This window comes from Globicephala melas, chromosome 15, assembly GCF_963455315.2.
Source record: "Globicephala melas chromosome 15, mGloMel1.2, whole genome shotgun sequence".
In the NCBI taxonomy this organism is placed as follows: Eukaryota; Metazoa; Chordata; class Mammalia; order Artiodactyla; family Delphinidae; genus Globicephala; species Globicephala melas.
This window is the reverse complement of record NC_083328.1, coordinates 81,008,601-81,022,402: the sequence shown is the minus strand read 5'-3', so window position 1 is coordinate 81,022,402 and position 13,802 is coordinate 81,008,601. Positions and strand designations below refer to the sequence as shown.

At 53.2% G+C, this 13,802-nt stretch overlaps 1 protein-coding gene across 3 annotated transcripts in view; it reads right to left on the bottom strand.

Annotated features, from left to right (window-relative positions):
* Positions 1-522, bottom strand: part of RBM38 (RNA binding motif protein 38) — a 36,629-nt gene extending 36,107 nt beyond the window's left edge. For all 3 annotated transcript variants that reach the window (XM_060285042.1, XM_060285041.1, XM_060285043.1), the window contains exon 1: positions 117-522. In XM_060285042.1, the coding sequence (XP_060141025.1) occupies positions 117-353 (237 nt within the window). In that variant the 5' untranslated portion in view covers positions 354-522. The remainder of the gene's footprint in view (positions 1-116) is intronic.
* Positions 523-13,802: the final 13,280 nt, after the last annotated feature.

Genomic DNA, 13,802 nt, shown 5'->3' with positions numbered 1-13,802 from the left:
CAGCAGGTGCCGAGCCGGCGGGAGGCGCCCGGGGCTGGCGTGCGCCCGCCGGCTGACTCAGCGGCCCGGCCGCGATAAGTGCGGGGCGGGGAGCGCCCGGCCGCGGGGCCACTTACGAAGCCGTAGCCGCGGGACTTCCCCGTCTGGCGGTCGGTGATGACCACTGCCTCCTCGATGTCCCCGAAGCCCTCGAAGTACTTCCTGAGCGAGGCGTCGGTGGTGTGGTAGGGCAGGCCGCCCACGAAGATCTTGGTGAACGTGGTGTCCTTCTGCGAGCCGTGCATGGCGCCGAGGGCGGCCGGGGGCCGCGGGAAGCCCGCGCTCGGGGCGCACGGCGCGGGCTGCAGCAGCATGGGGGGCGCCCCGCCGTCTACGGACCCGGGCCGCGTGAGGCTGCGCTCATTGGGGGCGGCGGGGAGCGAGCGGGGCAGCAGGGGCGCCGGCCCAGCCGCCGGGCCCGTCCACTCGCGGGTCGCTCCCGCTCTACGCGCGGCACTGCGCTGCGTCGCGTTCGTGCCGGCGCTGCGGGAACTCTGCGCCCCGTTGCCCACCCGGGCTTTGTAGTCGGCCCCGCCCCCGGCCGCCCAGGCCACGCCCCTGGCGTCCTGCCCCGCCCCCTCATCCCCGCCCGGGCGCGCGGGGGCCGCCGGGAGGCGTAGTCCGGCCCCGCCACGCCACGCCCCACGTGCCCTGCTGAAGCCCAGGGGCAGGGCGAGCACAAGGGTAGGGAGCGCATCCGGGTGTTTTGGGGGCACCAATACGTGCTCACTGGGTTCCTGGCCCCTGCTCTCGAGGAGCGCACCGTCTAGCGAATGAGATGTAAACGATTCAGACCATGTTTAGTGAGTCTGAATCGTTTCCCCAGCGCAGCTTACGGTACAGGAACGCATATTAAAGGTGAAACAGCCTTTGTTTTTATATGTAAATATAATTCGTTCGACGAATATTTATCAGGGCGTGGGGGATGCAGAAATGCACGCAACACACTCTACCCCACAGAGCTTCTATGAACAAGACAAACAGGTAAATATACAATGTACTATCCATTAAGAAATAAATCAGGGTGCTGCCATCCAGGAGTGGCCAGAGTGGTCCCGGAGGCCCCTCTGAGAAGGTGACTGGACAGGGGAAGTAGTTCTGGCCTCCTCAAAAGTCCATCCCTGTGCCAAGGATCCCTCCATCTCTATGGGCCATCCTTGGGGGAAAACAAGCAGAGGGTGGCCCTGTTCCCTTCCCCAGCCCTAGAAACAGGCCCACCCCTGGGTCTCTGTAGCAGGACCCGCTACAGAATTGTCAGGGCATCTTGTCCAAAGTTATTAGGAATTTCATGTCTGACAAGAGCACTGAACCCGAGGCCCTGGCACCAGCACCCCCCCCAACCAGTGGGTCACACGGCCGTGCAGAGCCAGGCCCTGAGGATCTCAAACCCTCCACATGTCCAGGCACCAGCATTGTGATGTCCTGTGCAGTCGGGACTCTGCTGTGGGCGAAAAATGTCACCTGCCATGTCAGTAAACAAAAGATGTTGCAGCCATCAGCCACTGCAGCCACCCCCAACTGTGTACCCTGAGGGGATTCGGGGTGGAACAAAACAGGATACTGGCCCTAGATGGTTAAGGTGCACATCAAAGGAATGATTTCAATGAGCCCAGACTCTTGCATCTTCGCATACGTAGAAAAGCGCTAAATTCGCTAACTTGAGATGTCTGGTTTTTCTTTAACTAACAGTGATCTTTTGATGTTCCCACGTTTTGGTTTTTGTTGCAAAAACTCCTCTATATCCTGGCTCCTCCCTGACCTCTTTGGAGCAGTCCCTGAGAGCTGCTTCAAGGGTTCGAGTCCGCAGAAAGTCCGCCAAGTAAAACATAATTCTTAACTTTTAGGTTGTGCATTTTTTTTTTAAGTTACCACTGCTCTGAGTGGGGTCGCTCCTGGTGACCCCAGCTCCTGGCGGACTGAGGGGTACAGGGAGGCAGGCGAAGCGTTCACTAGTCTTTCAGGTGTTTATCAGGCACCTTCTCTGTCAGGCTGCGTTTGATTCCAGGCCCAGACCAGCTGTGCCTCAAGCCCCTGGACGCCCTGACCCCGCGCGCCACCCGGCAACCATTGGTCTGAACCTTCCTTCCCCCCAAACCCCCGCCCCAGCCCCCTCACGCTGGGAATGGAACCCCGAGTACTCCGGGGACACACTTTTCAGTCTCCCCTCATTTCTCCCTGGTCTTGTCGCTCCCAGTTTCCTCCAACTCCCCAGGCCCACTCCTGCCTCGGGGCTGGACCTCATCGCTCGCCCTTTATTCTGCTTTTCTTTTCCTTCAGTGTACTTTCACCTCCCCAAGCCCTCGTTACCTATTCATGGGTTTAAGGTCTCTCTCCCCTGCGAGGTGGGCCCTTGGATGGTTTGCTCAAGCTGTGCGGCCTGGCAAGCAGAGGGCCCCCGGGAAATGTTTGTTGAGTGAATGCACGATGGAAGGAAGAAGCCGAGGAGAGCTCTCGACCAGACAAGGGACACTCAGCGCGCCCTTGGAAAACTTTGCGAAAGTGTGACCTCCACTTTTTGGGCCAGGGAAGGCGGTCACCGTGCGGCCGCTCCATCTTGGGCACACTGGGTCCCATCAGCGGGCCTCAGTTTCCCTTTCCGTGACAGACAGGACTTCTAGGGGCGGGGGCAGGCGGGGCGCGGGCGGCGAGACTCCAGGCCTACAAGTCCCAGAGCCGCCCGGACCGGCCCCGCCCCGCCCCGCCCACCTCGCCCCTCCCGGCGGAGCGGCCGCGCAGGGAGGGGCGCTGCGGGGAGTGCGGCTGCGCGCCGGCCGGCGGGCGTTTGCAGAGCACGTGCTGGCGCTGCGGGGTCCGAAGGGTCTCGAGCCTGGCGGTTGGCGCCCGGGACGGGGACACGGGGTCAGAAAAGGGAAACGCCCCGGGATGGGCAGGCTCGTTGAGTGCATCTCGCGCTCCCGCCCGGCCCGGAAGAGGGCAGGGGGCGTCAGTCTCTTAAAAGGCGGATGCGCCCGCTACGGTTCTTTCACGTGTTCATTCTCCGGCCCTTAAGTTTCTGCGTCACCAATCTCTCCGCCCGTCGGGTGGCCCCACGTGCCCACGTGTCACCAACTTCTGCCTGAGAATTAGCTATTCACCCAACACATCCTTATTAATGATCCATTAGGTGCCAGGCCAGGGTTCTAGACCCCGGGAAGACTGCAAGTAGGAAACTAATGACGTACCCCACCCCCAATACACACACACCCACACACACACGCGCACACACACACGAGCTTACATTCTAGGAGGAATGGAGAGAAAATGAATGAATGAATATTATATTTACATTTAAATTTTTCCAGGCGGGTCCTGAGATGGGAGAAAATTTTTCCAGGAGGGTCCTGAGATGGGAGCAAAGAAAAGTGACAGGTGTTCTTTACAGTCAGGTAAGGCCTCTGGGAATTGGTGAGAGCAAGTGGTGAGAGCCAGAGCCATTGGCGCATAGGGGACAGCACAGGTAACAATGCAAAAGCTTAGAGGCAGGAGATCCAGCCACCATCACTAACGGAATAACCTTTGAGTGCCGGGCACTTTTAGTGGCTAATCCTCCCACACCACTGATAATAATAAAGGTCAGTTGTTTTAGTTCCTGTTTTGAGCCCAGCCCTGAACTGGGTGGCACATGTAATTAGGTGATTTAACCTCAAAACACCTTTTTTTCTCAGGTAGGTACTATTAGCCCAGTTTTAAGAGGGAGGGAACTGAAGCTCAGGGTGACTCCCCCAAGGCCACCCAGAGCAGTAAATGGCCAATCCATGATCCCATTTTTCCTCCCACAGCCTTTAGAGAAGGCCTTGTCTCCCTGCTTTGAGGGCTGGGCAGGTGAGACCTCAGAGAGGTCGAGTGAAGTGAGAACCAAGTAGAAATCTGTTTGGCTTCCAGCCTTCTGCTCAAAGAAACAATGGTATCTGGTACCAGCCCCTTATTGTTATTTCCGCTCTGAACGTGGTTGGGATGTTCAGAGCTGTGGCAGCTGACTTACGACCTTGAGGCAAAGTGCAAGCGACTCACAGACACCAGTCCTGATACCGCTAAACCCAGGGGACATTTGGCAAATGTCTGGAGACATTTTTGGTGGTCACAACTTGAGGGAGGAACGCTACTGGCATCTAGAATGTGGGGGCCAGGGAAGCTGCTAAATATTCTGTACTGCACAGGACAGCACCCACAACAAAGAATTATCCAGCCCAAAATGTCAGCAGTGCTGAAACTGAGAAAACTTGGGCTAAACCAAGGCCAACAACCAGGCTCCTTGTTGGGTAAGAAGAATAGATCCCAACATGATTAAGCCACTGTAGTTGGGTTTTCCATGATGACAACTGAAAGCGTTCCCAAATGAAGCAGATGCAGTTTGATAATTTCTACTGAAGGGGCCAGCATGGCTGGACAGGGGTCATTTGTCCCTGCTTCCTTTGGTGTCCATCACATGGTGGGTTGGGAGGTCAGCCCAGAGGTTGATCTTGGTCCCAACGCTTTGGGCCTTTGGGCCGATGCTCCTCTCTCTAAAGTTCCAAGCCCTTCATCACAAGGGGACAGAGCAGGACACGGGCGGGACATTGGTCACCCCCGGGTGGGTGGGCTCACTGCATGCACCTTGCACTCGGGCCCAGCCAGGAAGGGGACGGGGGAACATCAGTGTCTCAAGAAGAGGACAGCCAGGTTTGAATCATTGACTCATTCATCCTCTGTCCCCTTAGATCCCTGCATCACCAGCAGAAGGGAAGGGGGGTTGGGAAGCCAAATGGAAAGACACAGGAGTGACGATTTAGGCCAGGCTGCTCGGGGTGTGGGTCTGTCCGCTGCTGCCCAGCACACGTGCTGCCTCTCCTCCCCTGAGGACACTTTCCCAGGCTCACAGCTCTGAATGTGGCAAGTGGATAAAGCCCTGTCCCCCTGCCCACTGCCTACCCTCGCCTGACACAGCTCACTCAGGAGATGGTTTACAGGCTTTGTCACTGTCTCCATGAGGGGAGCCTGGACTCAGGACCCTACTCTGAGACTGTGCCTGGATGTGGGCATTTGCCACGGGTTGGATTGTGTCCCCCAAGAATATATTCAAGTCTCTGGTACCCGTGAATATGACCTTATTTGGAAATAGGATTTTTGTACTACCATCCATTTAAGATGAGGTCATATTGGAGCAGTATGGGGCCTAATCCAATGACTTTTGTCCTTATCAGAAGGCCACGTGAAGACACAGACATGCAAGAGGAGGCCTTGTGACAACAGAGACAGAGGTTGGAGAGATGCGCCTTCAAGCCGAGGAGTGCCATGATTGCTGGCGGCCCCGGAACCCACAGCACCGAAAGGCATACAGGGGACAGTCTTCCCTCTTAGTGCCTTCTCGGGGAGGTCGGCCCTGCCGACACCTTGACTTCGGCCTTCTGGCCTCCAGAGCTGTGAGCGAGTAAATTTCTGTTGTCTTAAGTCTTCCAGTTCATGGTCAGATGCTGCAGCAGCCCCAGAAGACTAGCACGGCCGGAGGGGAGAGGAAGCCACAGCCCTGAGCGGGTGGAATCACGGCTGTCAAACTCATGGTTTGGAACGGGCTTCAGAGCCACGTGATGGTCCTGGGACTCCCCGGGGACTGGGAAGCACCCCTGTACCTCTCTGGGCTTCAGCTGCTCAGCTGGGAAAAGTGGGGGTTCAACTAAGGATCCTTTCACTTAAAACATCCCCAGTTTATGTCCGGTCCCATCCTTCCCTCCCAACCCCCACTGGGAATGGAACCCGCGCCCACCTTCCCTGCCCCCCCTCCTGGCAGTCTCCTGAGTCTGGACCTTTCACTCAGCGAGTAGCCAGGCTGAGACCCCACCGTCCATCCCCACCTGCATCTCAGAGGCGGCATCTGGCCGCAGCCCCAGGAACGACGCAGGTTCTCAGTTTCCAGCCCGTCTTGGAAGGCAGCTGACCTGGTGTTTGGATCTGCTGTCGCTGACTGGATGCTCTCAGGGCCTGGGACTCGGACTCCATCCAGGCCTCTCCTCCAGCACCCCTCAAAAGCTCGTGTCCCTGCCCGACCCTGCTTTATACATCTGTTTGTTTCTGTGCGGACCGCCTCCCCACGAGAGGCCAGCTCCAGGAGGACGGGCTGCTGGCTGCTTTGTTCACTGACGTGTACCCAGGGCCTCGCAAATGGAAAGCACTCAGTAAAGATGTGCTGAGTGAAGGAACAAATGCGTGAATGAACGCATTCCAGAAGACTGAGTCTGGGAACGTGGAGGGATCCCCAGAGCCTGTTTATCTTAACCGAGATGCACGCGACGCAGTGTTCCTGTGGAGTCAAGCCTGGGCAGCCCCCTCTGCATCCCAGACCTGGGCTGCAGCTGGGGCCGTGCAGGCCACCTGCACCCACCTCCACCCAAACCGGCGGAGGCCCGAGGAGCCTTGAAATAAAACAACCGACACGGCGAACCAAAAGAGGAAGCGCGAGAGACTTTTGCACGCCAGCCGGGCATGGATTGAGCTCTGCTGTTTCCGCTTCCAAGAGTAACCTGACCCCTGGGCTCCTCTCTGATCATCACCGTCAGGTAGTGAAGTCCCTCCCCGTTCTTTTCGGGCAGAGGGCAGGCCACACTTGTGTCCTGCACGCATCACGTGCTTGCTAGCCAACACCTCTCTGGGCCTCAGTTTTCTCATCTGTAAAACGGGCATAACGACAGTGACTTCCTCCTAGGGCTTCGGTGAGGCTGAAGTGAGATCATACACAGGGTGCTGAGCTCATCCTCTTACCGAATGGGAGCTTGGTCAATGCGAACTCCTGCAGTTTTGGTTTTCTCACCAGGCATGCATCAGTTTCCAGGGACCCTGGCAGCCCTCCCACGTGTGCTGCTTTGGTGTCTCCCCAGTGCCCTGGGGCAGAGTCCCAGATCCCTTTGTTCAAGATGCCTTCCCTGCTCTCCAAACCAGAGCCAAAGGGCCCAGCCTCCTCAAGTCATGTCCCCTCCCAGGGGCCCACAGCTCTGTGTAGGCCACGGAGCCCTGGGCAGTCTGCTGAGACTGAAGGACCCTCCTCAGACGGATGGCCTTAGACACTTAATAAAATGCCTAGGAAAACAATCATACTAAAACACAGCTATTACAACAGTGAAAAGCAAGCATGTGCTCCCTTACTAGTGCATTGAGCAATAAGATCCAGCTAGTGAGTCTGTAGTTGTGAAGGCCTGATGAGCAAGACGGCTGTGTCAGGATATCAGAGACACGGTGCGCTACAGCCTCGTGGCTGGGTCACAGCTGCTGCTGGTGGTGGGGCCCTGGCCAAGTTTGTGGCTCCTTTGTGCCTCAGTCTGACTCTGGTTGCTGAAGATGAACACTCCCCCCTTCCATTTCATGGACCCCGAAGTCTACATATGGGATCTCTGGGTCCCAGGTAAGGACCCCTTTGCATTAGCTCCCGTTGTTGCTGTCACAGAGTGCCCACACTTTATGGCTTAAAGCAGCAGACATCTCTTCTCTTACAGTTTTGGAGGTCAGAGCCCAGAACGGGTCTCACGGGGCTTAAGTCAAGGTGTAGGCAGGGGTGGTCCTTCTGGCGGCTCCAGGAGGGAATCCGTTTGCTTGCCTTTTCTGGCTTCTAGAAGCCGCCTGCACCCCTAGCTCGTGGCCTCCTCCTCCACATTCAGAGTCGTGTCTCTCCCACAGCATCTCTCTGACGCTCTCTCCCTTCTACCCACCTCTTCCACTTTAAAGACCCTTTCAACTCCACTGGGCCACTGGGTAATCCAGCATAATTTCCCCATCTCGAGGCCCAGGGCCTTGGTCACATCTGCAAAGCCCCTCTTACCGTGTGGGGTGGCGTGGGAAGCAGGGGACGCCTTGGGGACTGAGGATGGTGTGTCAGTGCACACCTTGGGACACCACCTCTGTCGGCCTTAGAGGAGCGGCTGCTGCTGGTGTGAAAATGTGGACTAAACACAGTCAGCCCCACCCCACCTGGAAGGCTACACGTGTCTTAGCTTTGGGTGCTGGGAAGCCTGTCCCGCCAGCAGAAGCCCCTTCCCCAGGATGGTGTGTGGCTAATCCCCAGGCTGAGAGTGGTCCTCGAGAACCAACACTGAGGACAAGGGCCAGCCTGTCCCTGCAGGGGGGGGGAGGGCGCCTCCCTGCTGGCAGGGGTCTTTCCCAGTGAGCGCTGGTGGGAGACCCTGCCCCGGCAGAGGCAGCCTGGCAGCTCTGGGAGCCCAGGAGCGTGTGTGAAGGTTCCTGTAGGTGCAACATGAACATGGGCTCTATTCCAAGGGGGACACCTTGTCACACAGCTGAAATTCACATGGCTCCCTGGGAACACTTAGCTCAGGGTGCTGGGCCAAAGCGCCACCAAAATTCATTTCCTCACAGTTCCGGAGGCCAGAAGCCCAAGGTCAAGGCGTGGGCAGGGCTGGCTTTTGCGAGGCCTCTCTCTCTGCAAGGCGGCTTGCAGACGGCCGTCTTCTCCCTGTGTCATCACATGGTCTTTCCTCTGTGGCGTCTGCATCCCAATCTCTTCTTTTAAGGACACCAATCATATTGGATTCGGGCCCTTTCTCCAAATCCAGTCACGTTCTGAGGTACTGGGGAGTTAGGACTTCAAGATACAATGAGGGGGCACAGCTCAGCCCATGACAAATACCTTCTTTGCATCTGCAGGCGACTGAGTTGTTAAGCAGAATCACGCTCGGGGCCTTCCGCACTGGTCAAGGGCCCTCACTGCGGAGTCCCACCGATGCGGCCAAGGAACAGGCTCACGTCACATGAAGTCCGAGAGCTGAAGAGCCTTGGGGGCGCCCCTGGGCCCTGGCGCCAGGAGACACGCACTGATCTGAGAACAGCGGGTACCTCCCACTCTCAGAAAAGAATCGGTCTCCATTGCACTTCTGTTTTAAGGGCCAACCCAGGAGTCAGCAAGATCTGTGAGGGAGTGGAAACGATGGCAGGTATGGTGGCCGAGGAGGCGCCCAGGGTCAGGAGGAAGCGGGGTCCGACTCCACTGCAAGCAGCGAGTCCTGGCCGGAAGCCCGGGTCACAGGGAGCATCGGCCAGCCCCTCCCAGTCCCCAGGCAGCCTTGTGAAATCTGGTGAGTGACCAACGCCCATAAACTCACCTGGAGCAGTGCTGACACTGTACCCAGGGGCTCCCGGCCACATCTAAATTCAAGACTCAAAAGCAGAGGGAGAGACCTTCACTGCTGACCAGTGACGGGGAAGAGAAACTGAAGGTGCGGGGGTGACCCGGCACTGCCAGTGGCCATGATGACCCGAAGGGTGGTGCTGATTTGGATCCATGGGATGCTGGGGATTGACAGCTTCTTCTTAGTACTGTGTCCAGTTCCTCTCCCCATCACTGCCTCTGCCCCACGCCTGGGGGAAAAAACCAAAAGAATGCACACCCGTTGCTTTTTAGGGGCTGACTTATTATTTCAGCAAGTGTGTAACAGGTTTTTCTTATTTGCTTTGGAAATGGCCCTCACCTTAAAGAATATTTCCCAACATACATCAATGCAAAATTTACAATAGACTTACATACAAAAGGCTACAACATTACTCACTCTGCTTCCATTTGCCTTTTGGTGACATAACACCTGTTGTGATGAAAAACTCTCAAAACTGCAGCCGCATGGTTTTGCCACCTTCTCCCACCTTCTGCTGAACAAGATCTGTGAAATCCGGGTAACCTCATTTAGCAGGACATCCTGCAGAGCTACGAAACGGTGGCAGTCTCTGGCTATCAACCCAGCACCTCTCAAGGAAATAGGACGCTTGTGTTGAAACTGCCTTTCCCAAACACTGCAGCCCCGAGAGATTTCCCACCGGGCACTGTGGACGCAATGACTGGGGCTATACAGCTTGTTCAAGGGCCTACAAAAGTGTCTGGGGGTGGGAGGAGAGAGGGGTTGAGGGGGGGGGAAGAGAGAGAGAGAGAGGAAATTGGCTTCAAAATATAAAAACCACCCCAAATTAACATTTCATTGTGTCTACAAATGTAATACTATCAACGGTTTAGTGTTCCAAAAATTTGTCAGAAAACATGTATGAGAAATTTCCTGGTATTCAAGGTGATCATTAAGAAATCATTGCCAAGTGTGAATTAAAGACTGCCAAATAATTTCAGAAGTAACACATGAAACAAAAATTTTCAGAAAATTTGCAGCAAGAATGTGTATTTAAGGAGGGATGTGGGTGTATTTTAACATATGATGTGATGAGTGGGGAAACCTACAAAAAGTCAGAGGGCCTGGAGCCCCAACGTCCCAGGGAAATACACTGCGAGCAGTAGATCTGCATTTCTAGGAGCTACAGGTACAGAAGTATGATCAGGTGAAATTAATTTTATCATCCAGAATATTATTTCAACGTATAATTGATAGAAGTTAATGAGATATTTACATTCTTCTTTTTGTTTGAAATCTTCTGTGTACGTTTTACATCTCAATTCTGACTAGTCACGCAGAGGCCTAGAGCACCCAAAGTTACTAAAACTCATTGTAAAATGGCCTGTTTGTCTCCAATGCCCATCTGGGATGGAGATTTTCCGAATCTTTCCTTCCCAAACCAGGGCAGGGATGCTAAAGGGTGAGCAGGTGCTCAGAACCCCCTGCACCCCACACAACAAGGCTTCAATGTCCCAGGAGGAAACCAATGGGGGCATTAAATTTTAAGTAGAAAAGTCAGGAATCTGACCACTGAAAAATTGTCCCCTTCAGCATTTCCTAAGGAGGCCATCCATCTTCTAAAGATAAAAGTGTATTATTTTAAAGAATAGTCTTCTAGCAGGATAAATAATCTTTGACTCCACTTTCCAACTATTTGACAAGCTTACTGACAGCAGCAAACGGAGAGTAAACATGCCACTTCTTTTAATCAGCTGAAGCCGGTGAAACTGAATACAGAACCTTGTCCCCAATACTGCCACTGGCGTCACTGGCGCCATCTGCTGGCCACACTGAAACAGCCTCCCCCTGCGACAATCCTTAGGGACGTTTTCGTTCCAGCAGACTCCGTGGGATAGGAAACTTCCCACCGATGCCATCCCCCCATGAAGTTACAGTAGCAGCAGCTGACATTGGAGCATTTATTACGTGCCAGCCACAGAAGCCCTTGGCATGCTCTAGCTCTTTACTCACACCCACCTTCTGCGGTAGCTACTTTTAACGTCTCCTATTTTACAGATGAGGTCACTGAGGCTCAGAGAAGTTTAATCACATGCTCAAGGTCGCAGAGTTGGTAAGTGACAGAGCTCGGATGTGAAGACAGGCAATCCAACTCTGAGTGCATGTTCTTAACTATAACGTTGTACAGCCATTTCAAATGTCACATTAGAATTGCTATAACTACCCCTCCCATTTTGGGGAGAAGGCAAGGACATACTTATGACTGGTACTCATGCAATACTACTTGAGGTTATTATTGAACCTCAAGAACTCACCCTAAACCATATAAAAATTAACAGGGACAGAGAAAAATGCCCATCTCCGATATTAAAATATATCATACATACATGCATAGATTCATATATACACATGTAATGGTAGCACAATACTTACCATTACTGTATGCAACGTACTGGAATGGGTTCTGTCAACTTTTGTGGCTCCATTTAAAAAAATGCTACAACTACAGTCATTGTACCACCTATGAATGAGTCATGATTTAATTTGGAAAATGCTGGCTTAGATGTTCCTATATGCATTCCAGGTTCATTTCTTACAGAGCCCGTCCTTAAAAGGAAACTCAAGTTTTGAATAAAAAAAAGTATCCCTCCACTCTACCAAGTAGCCTAGAACACATGGAATAATGTCACCTTTACAGAATTTTCCAGCGAGGTATGTTTGTACCTTGAAGACGACTTTCAGGTGTACGTTTTAACTTCCATTGTATTATTTCCTGTCTCATTTTCATTGCTTTATTTTCACTGTATTATTTTTTATGGTTACTTTCTACAATACCTTGGGCAAGAGATATTAGTTTTCCATATCCTGAAATTTTTTCTCTAAATTTATGGCAGCAACAAATTCATTTTTGAAAGGTAACTATGTTTTCAAGAAGTGGATCGATTTAAAGAAAAATCAGTAAATACCAGTGGAAGCGGTGGCTCAGCCTGCCTGGGAAGCTGCACTGACACCCGCTGTCCAGCGCAGGGCCCCGCCTCTGAGGAGCTCCTCCCCTGCTGGAACTGCCACTTCTCTGGAAGGACTGCAATCCCTCACTGCAGGGAGTCGGGCACACACATAGTTCCACCCAACGCAACCCCTGCATCCTCTTGTCCAGGGCTGGTGACAGATGAAGCCGCCCGTAAAGCAGCCCTGGGCAGGGAGGGTTCGGAAGGCCCCCCTGCCTGAGCGGGATTCTCCCAGGCAGGCTCAGACGCAGGCCTGCAGACCTGCACTCACACACGGAGAACCACAGTGCCCTGCCATTTCCAGGATCTGCCCCTCTGAACCTGGGGTCAGACCAAACTAACAGGATCAGAGAGGTGCTCCTCCCTGTACTCAAGCTTGGGAAAAACCGTAAGGACACCTTGTCCAGCATCTTTTTTTTTTTGGCTGCACCGTGAGGCACGCAGGATCTCAGTTCCCTGACCAAGGATCAAACCCACGCCCCCTGCAATGGAAGCGCGGAGTCTTAACCACTGGACCGCCATGGAGGTCCTGAGCAGCATCTTAATATGATCATGTCCACAATTAATCAAGAAAGTTATGTTATAAATAGGGATGAGAAGAAGCCTAATAAAACCAAGTGGAAAATTGAATGGAAACAAAATGTTAACTGTAGAATCTAGGTGGTAGATATATGGCCACTACAAATCTCCAACTCCTCTGTATGTTTGAAAGTTTTCCTTAAAAATGTTGGAAAAAAAGTAAGTGAAAACAAAACTTGTCTTCTCCATGAGGTTTACATATTCCACCTTCAGTAAAAGCAGGAACTCTTATTTTTAACTGGGTGTAAATTTTTAATGGCAGTATGACTTGACACTTATTAAAGCACAGTCAAGATTACACTTGTATCTTTCCAAACTAGAAGATGCCATCAAATTTACGACTACCTATTGAGCACCTGCTGTATGCAACATACAGTACTGGTGCCTGCAGGGATGAGGATGCTGAAGTTGGAGAGTTCCTCAGACTTCGCATACCTTTTAGGAAGCATGAGAACAAGCATCTTAAGTTTAATGACTTCAACAAATATTTACAGGTTCATCATTAGAAAAAATACAGCAGACTTTTATGTTCTGGGTTCTAGGCCGACAGAGAACTGAGCCTGTCTCCCAGCAAGGAGCTTACTTTACTCCTGGTTTCTGGCAGCCCCAAGTCCAACCCTGGACTTAAGCAAATGTTTTAAATTTGCCAATTAGAAAAACTATCCCCTTGGTGATGTGACAAGGCCCAGTCTTGGAAAAGAATACTCTAAAAGGCTCATGACTTAAGACTCACTATTTTGTGGTCATTTTCAACCATAGCCAGCCACTAGCTTGTAAAAAAAGAGTAACAAAACTGCGGCTAGGGCTTCCCTAGTGGCGCAGTGGTTGAGAGTCCGCCTGCTGACGCAGGGGACATGGGTTCATGCCCCGGTCCGGGAAGATCCCACATGCCGCGGAGCGGCTGGGCCCGTGAGTCATGGCCGCTGAGCCTGCGCGTCCGGAGCCTGTGCTCCACAACGGGAGAGGCCCGCATACCGCAAAAAAAAAAAAATAACTGCGGCTAAACTAAAAGTGATCCATCTATTCTCACCTCCAACGAACGTTGGCTACTGAAATAGCCTGAGCTTGGCTAGAGCTTGGCTCTCCTCAT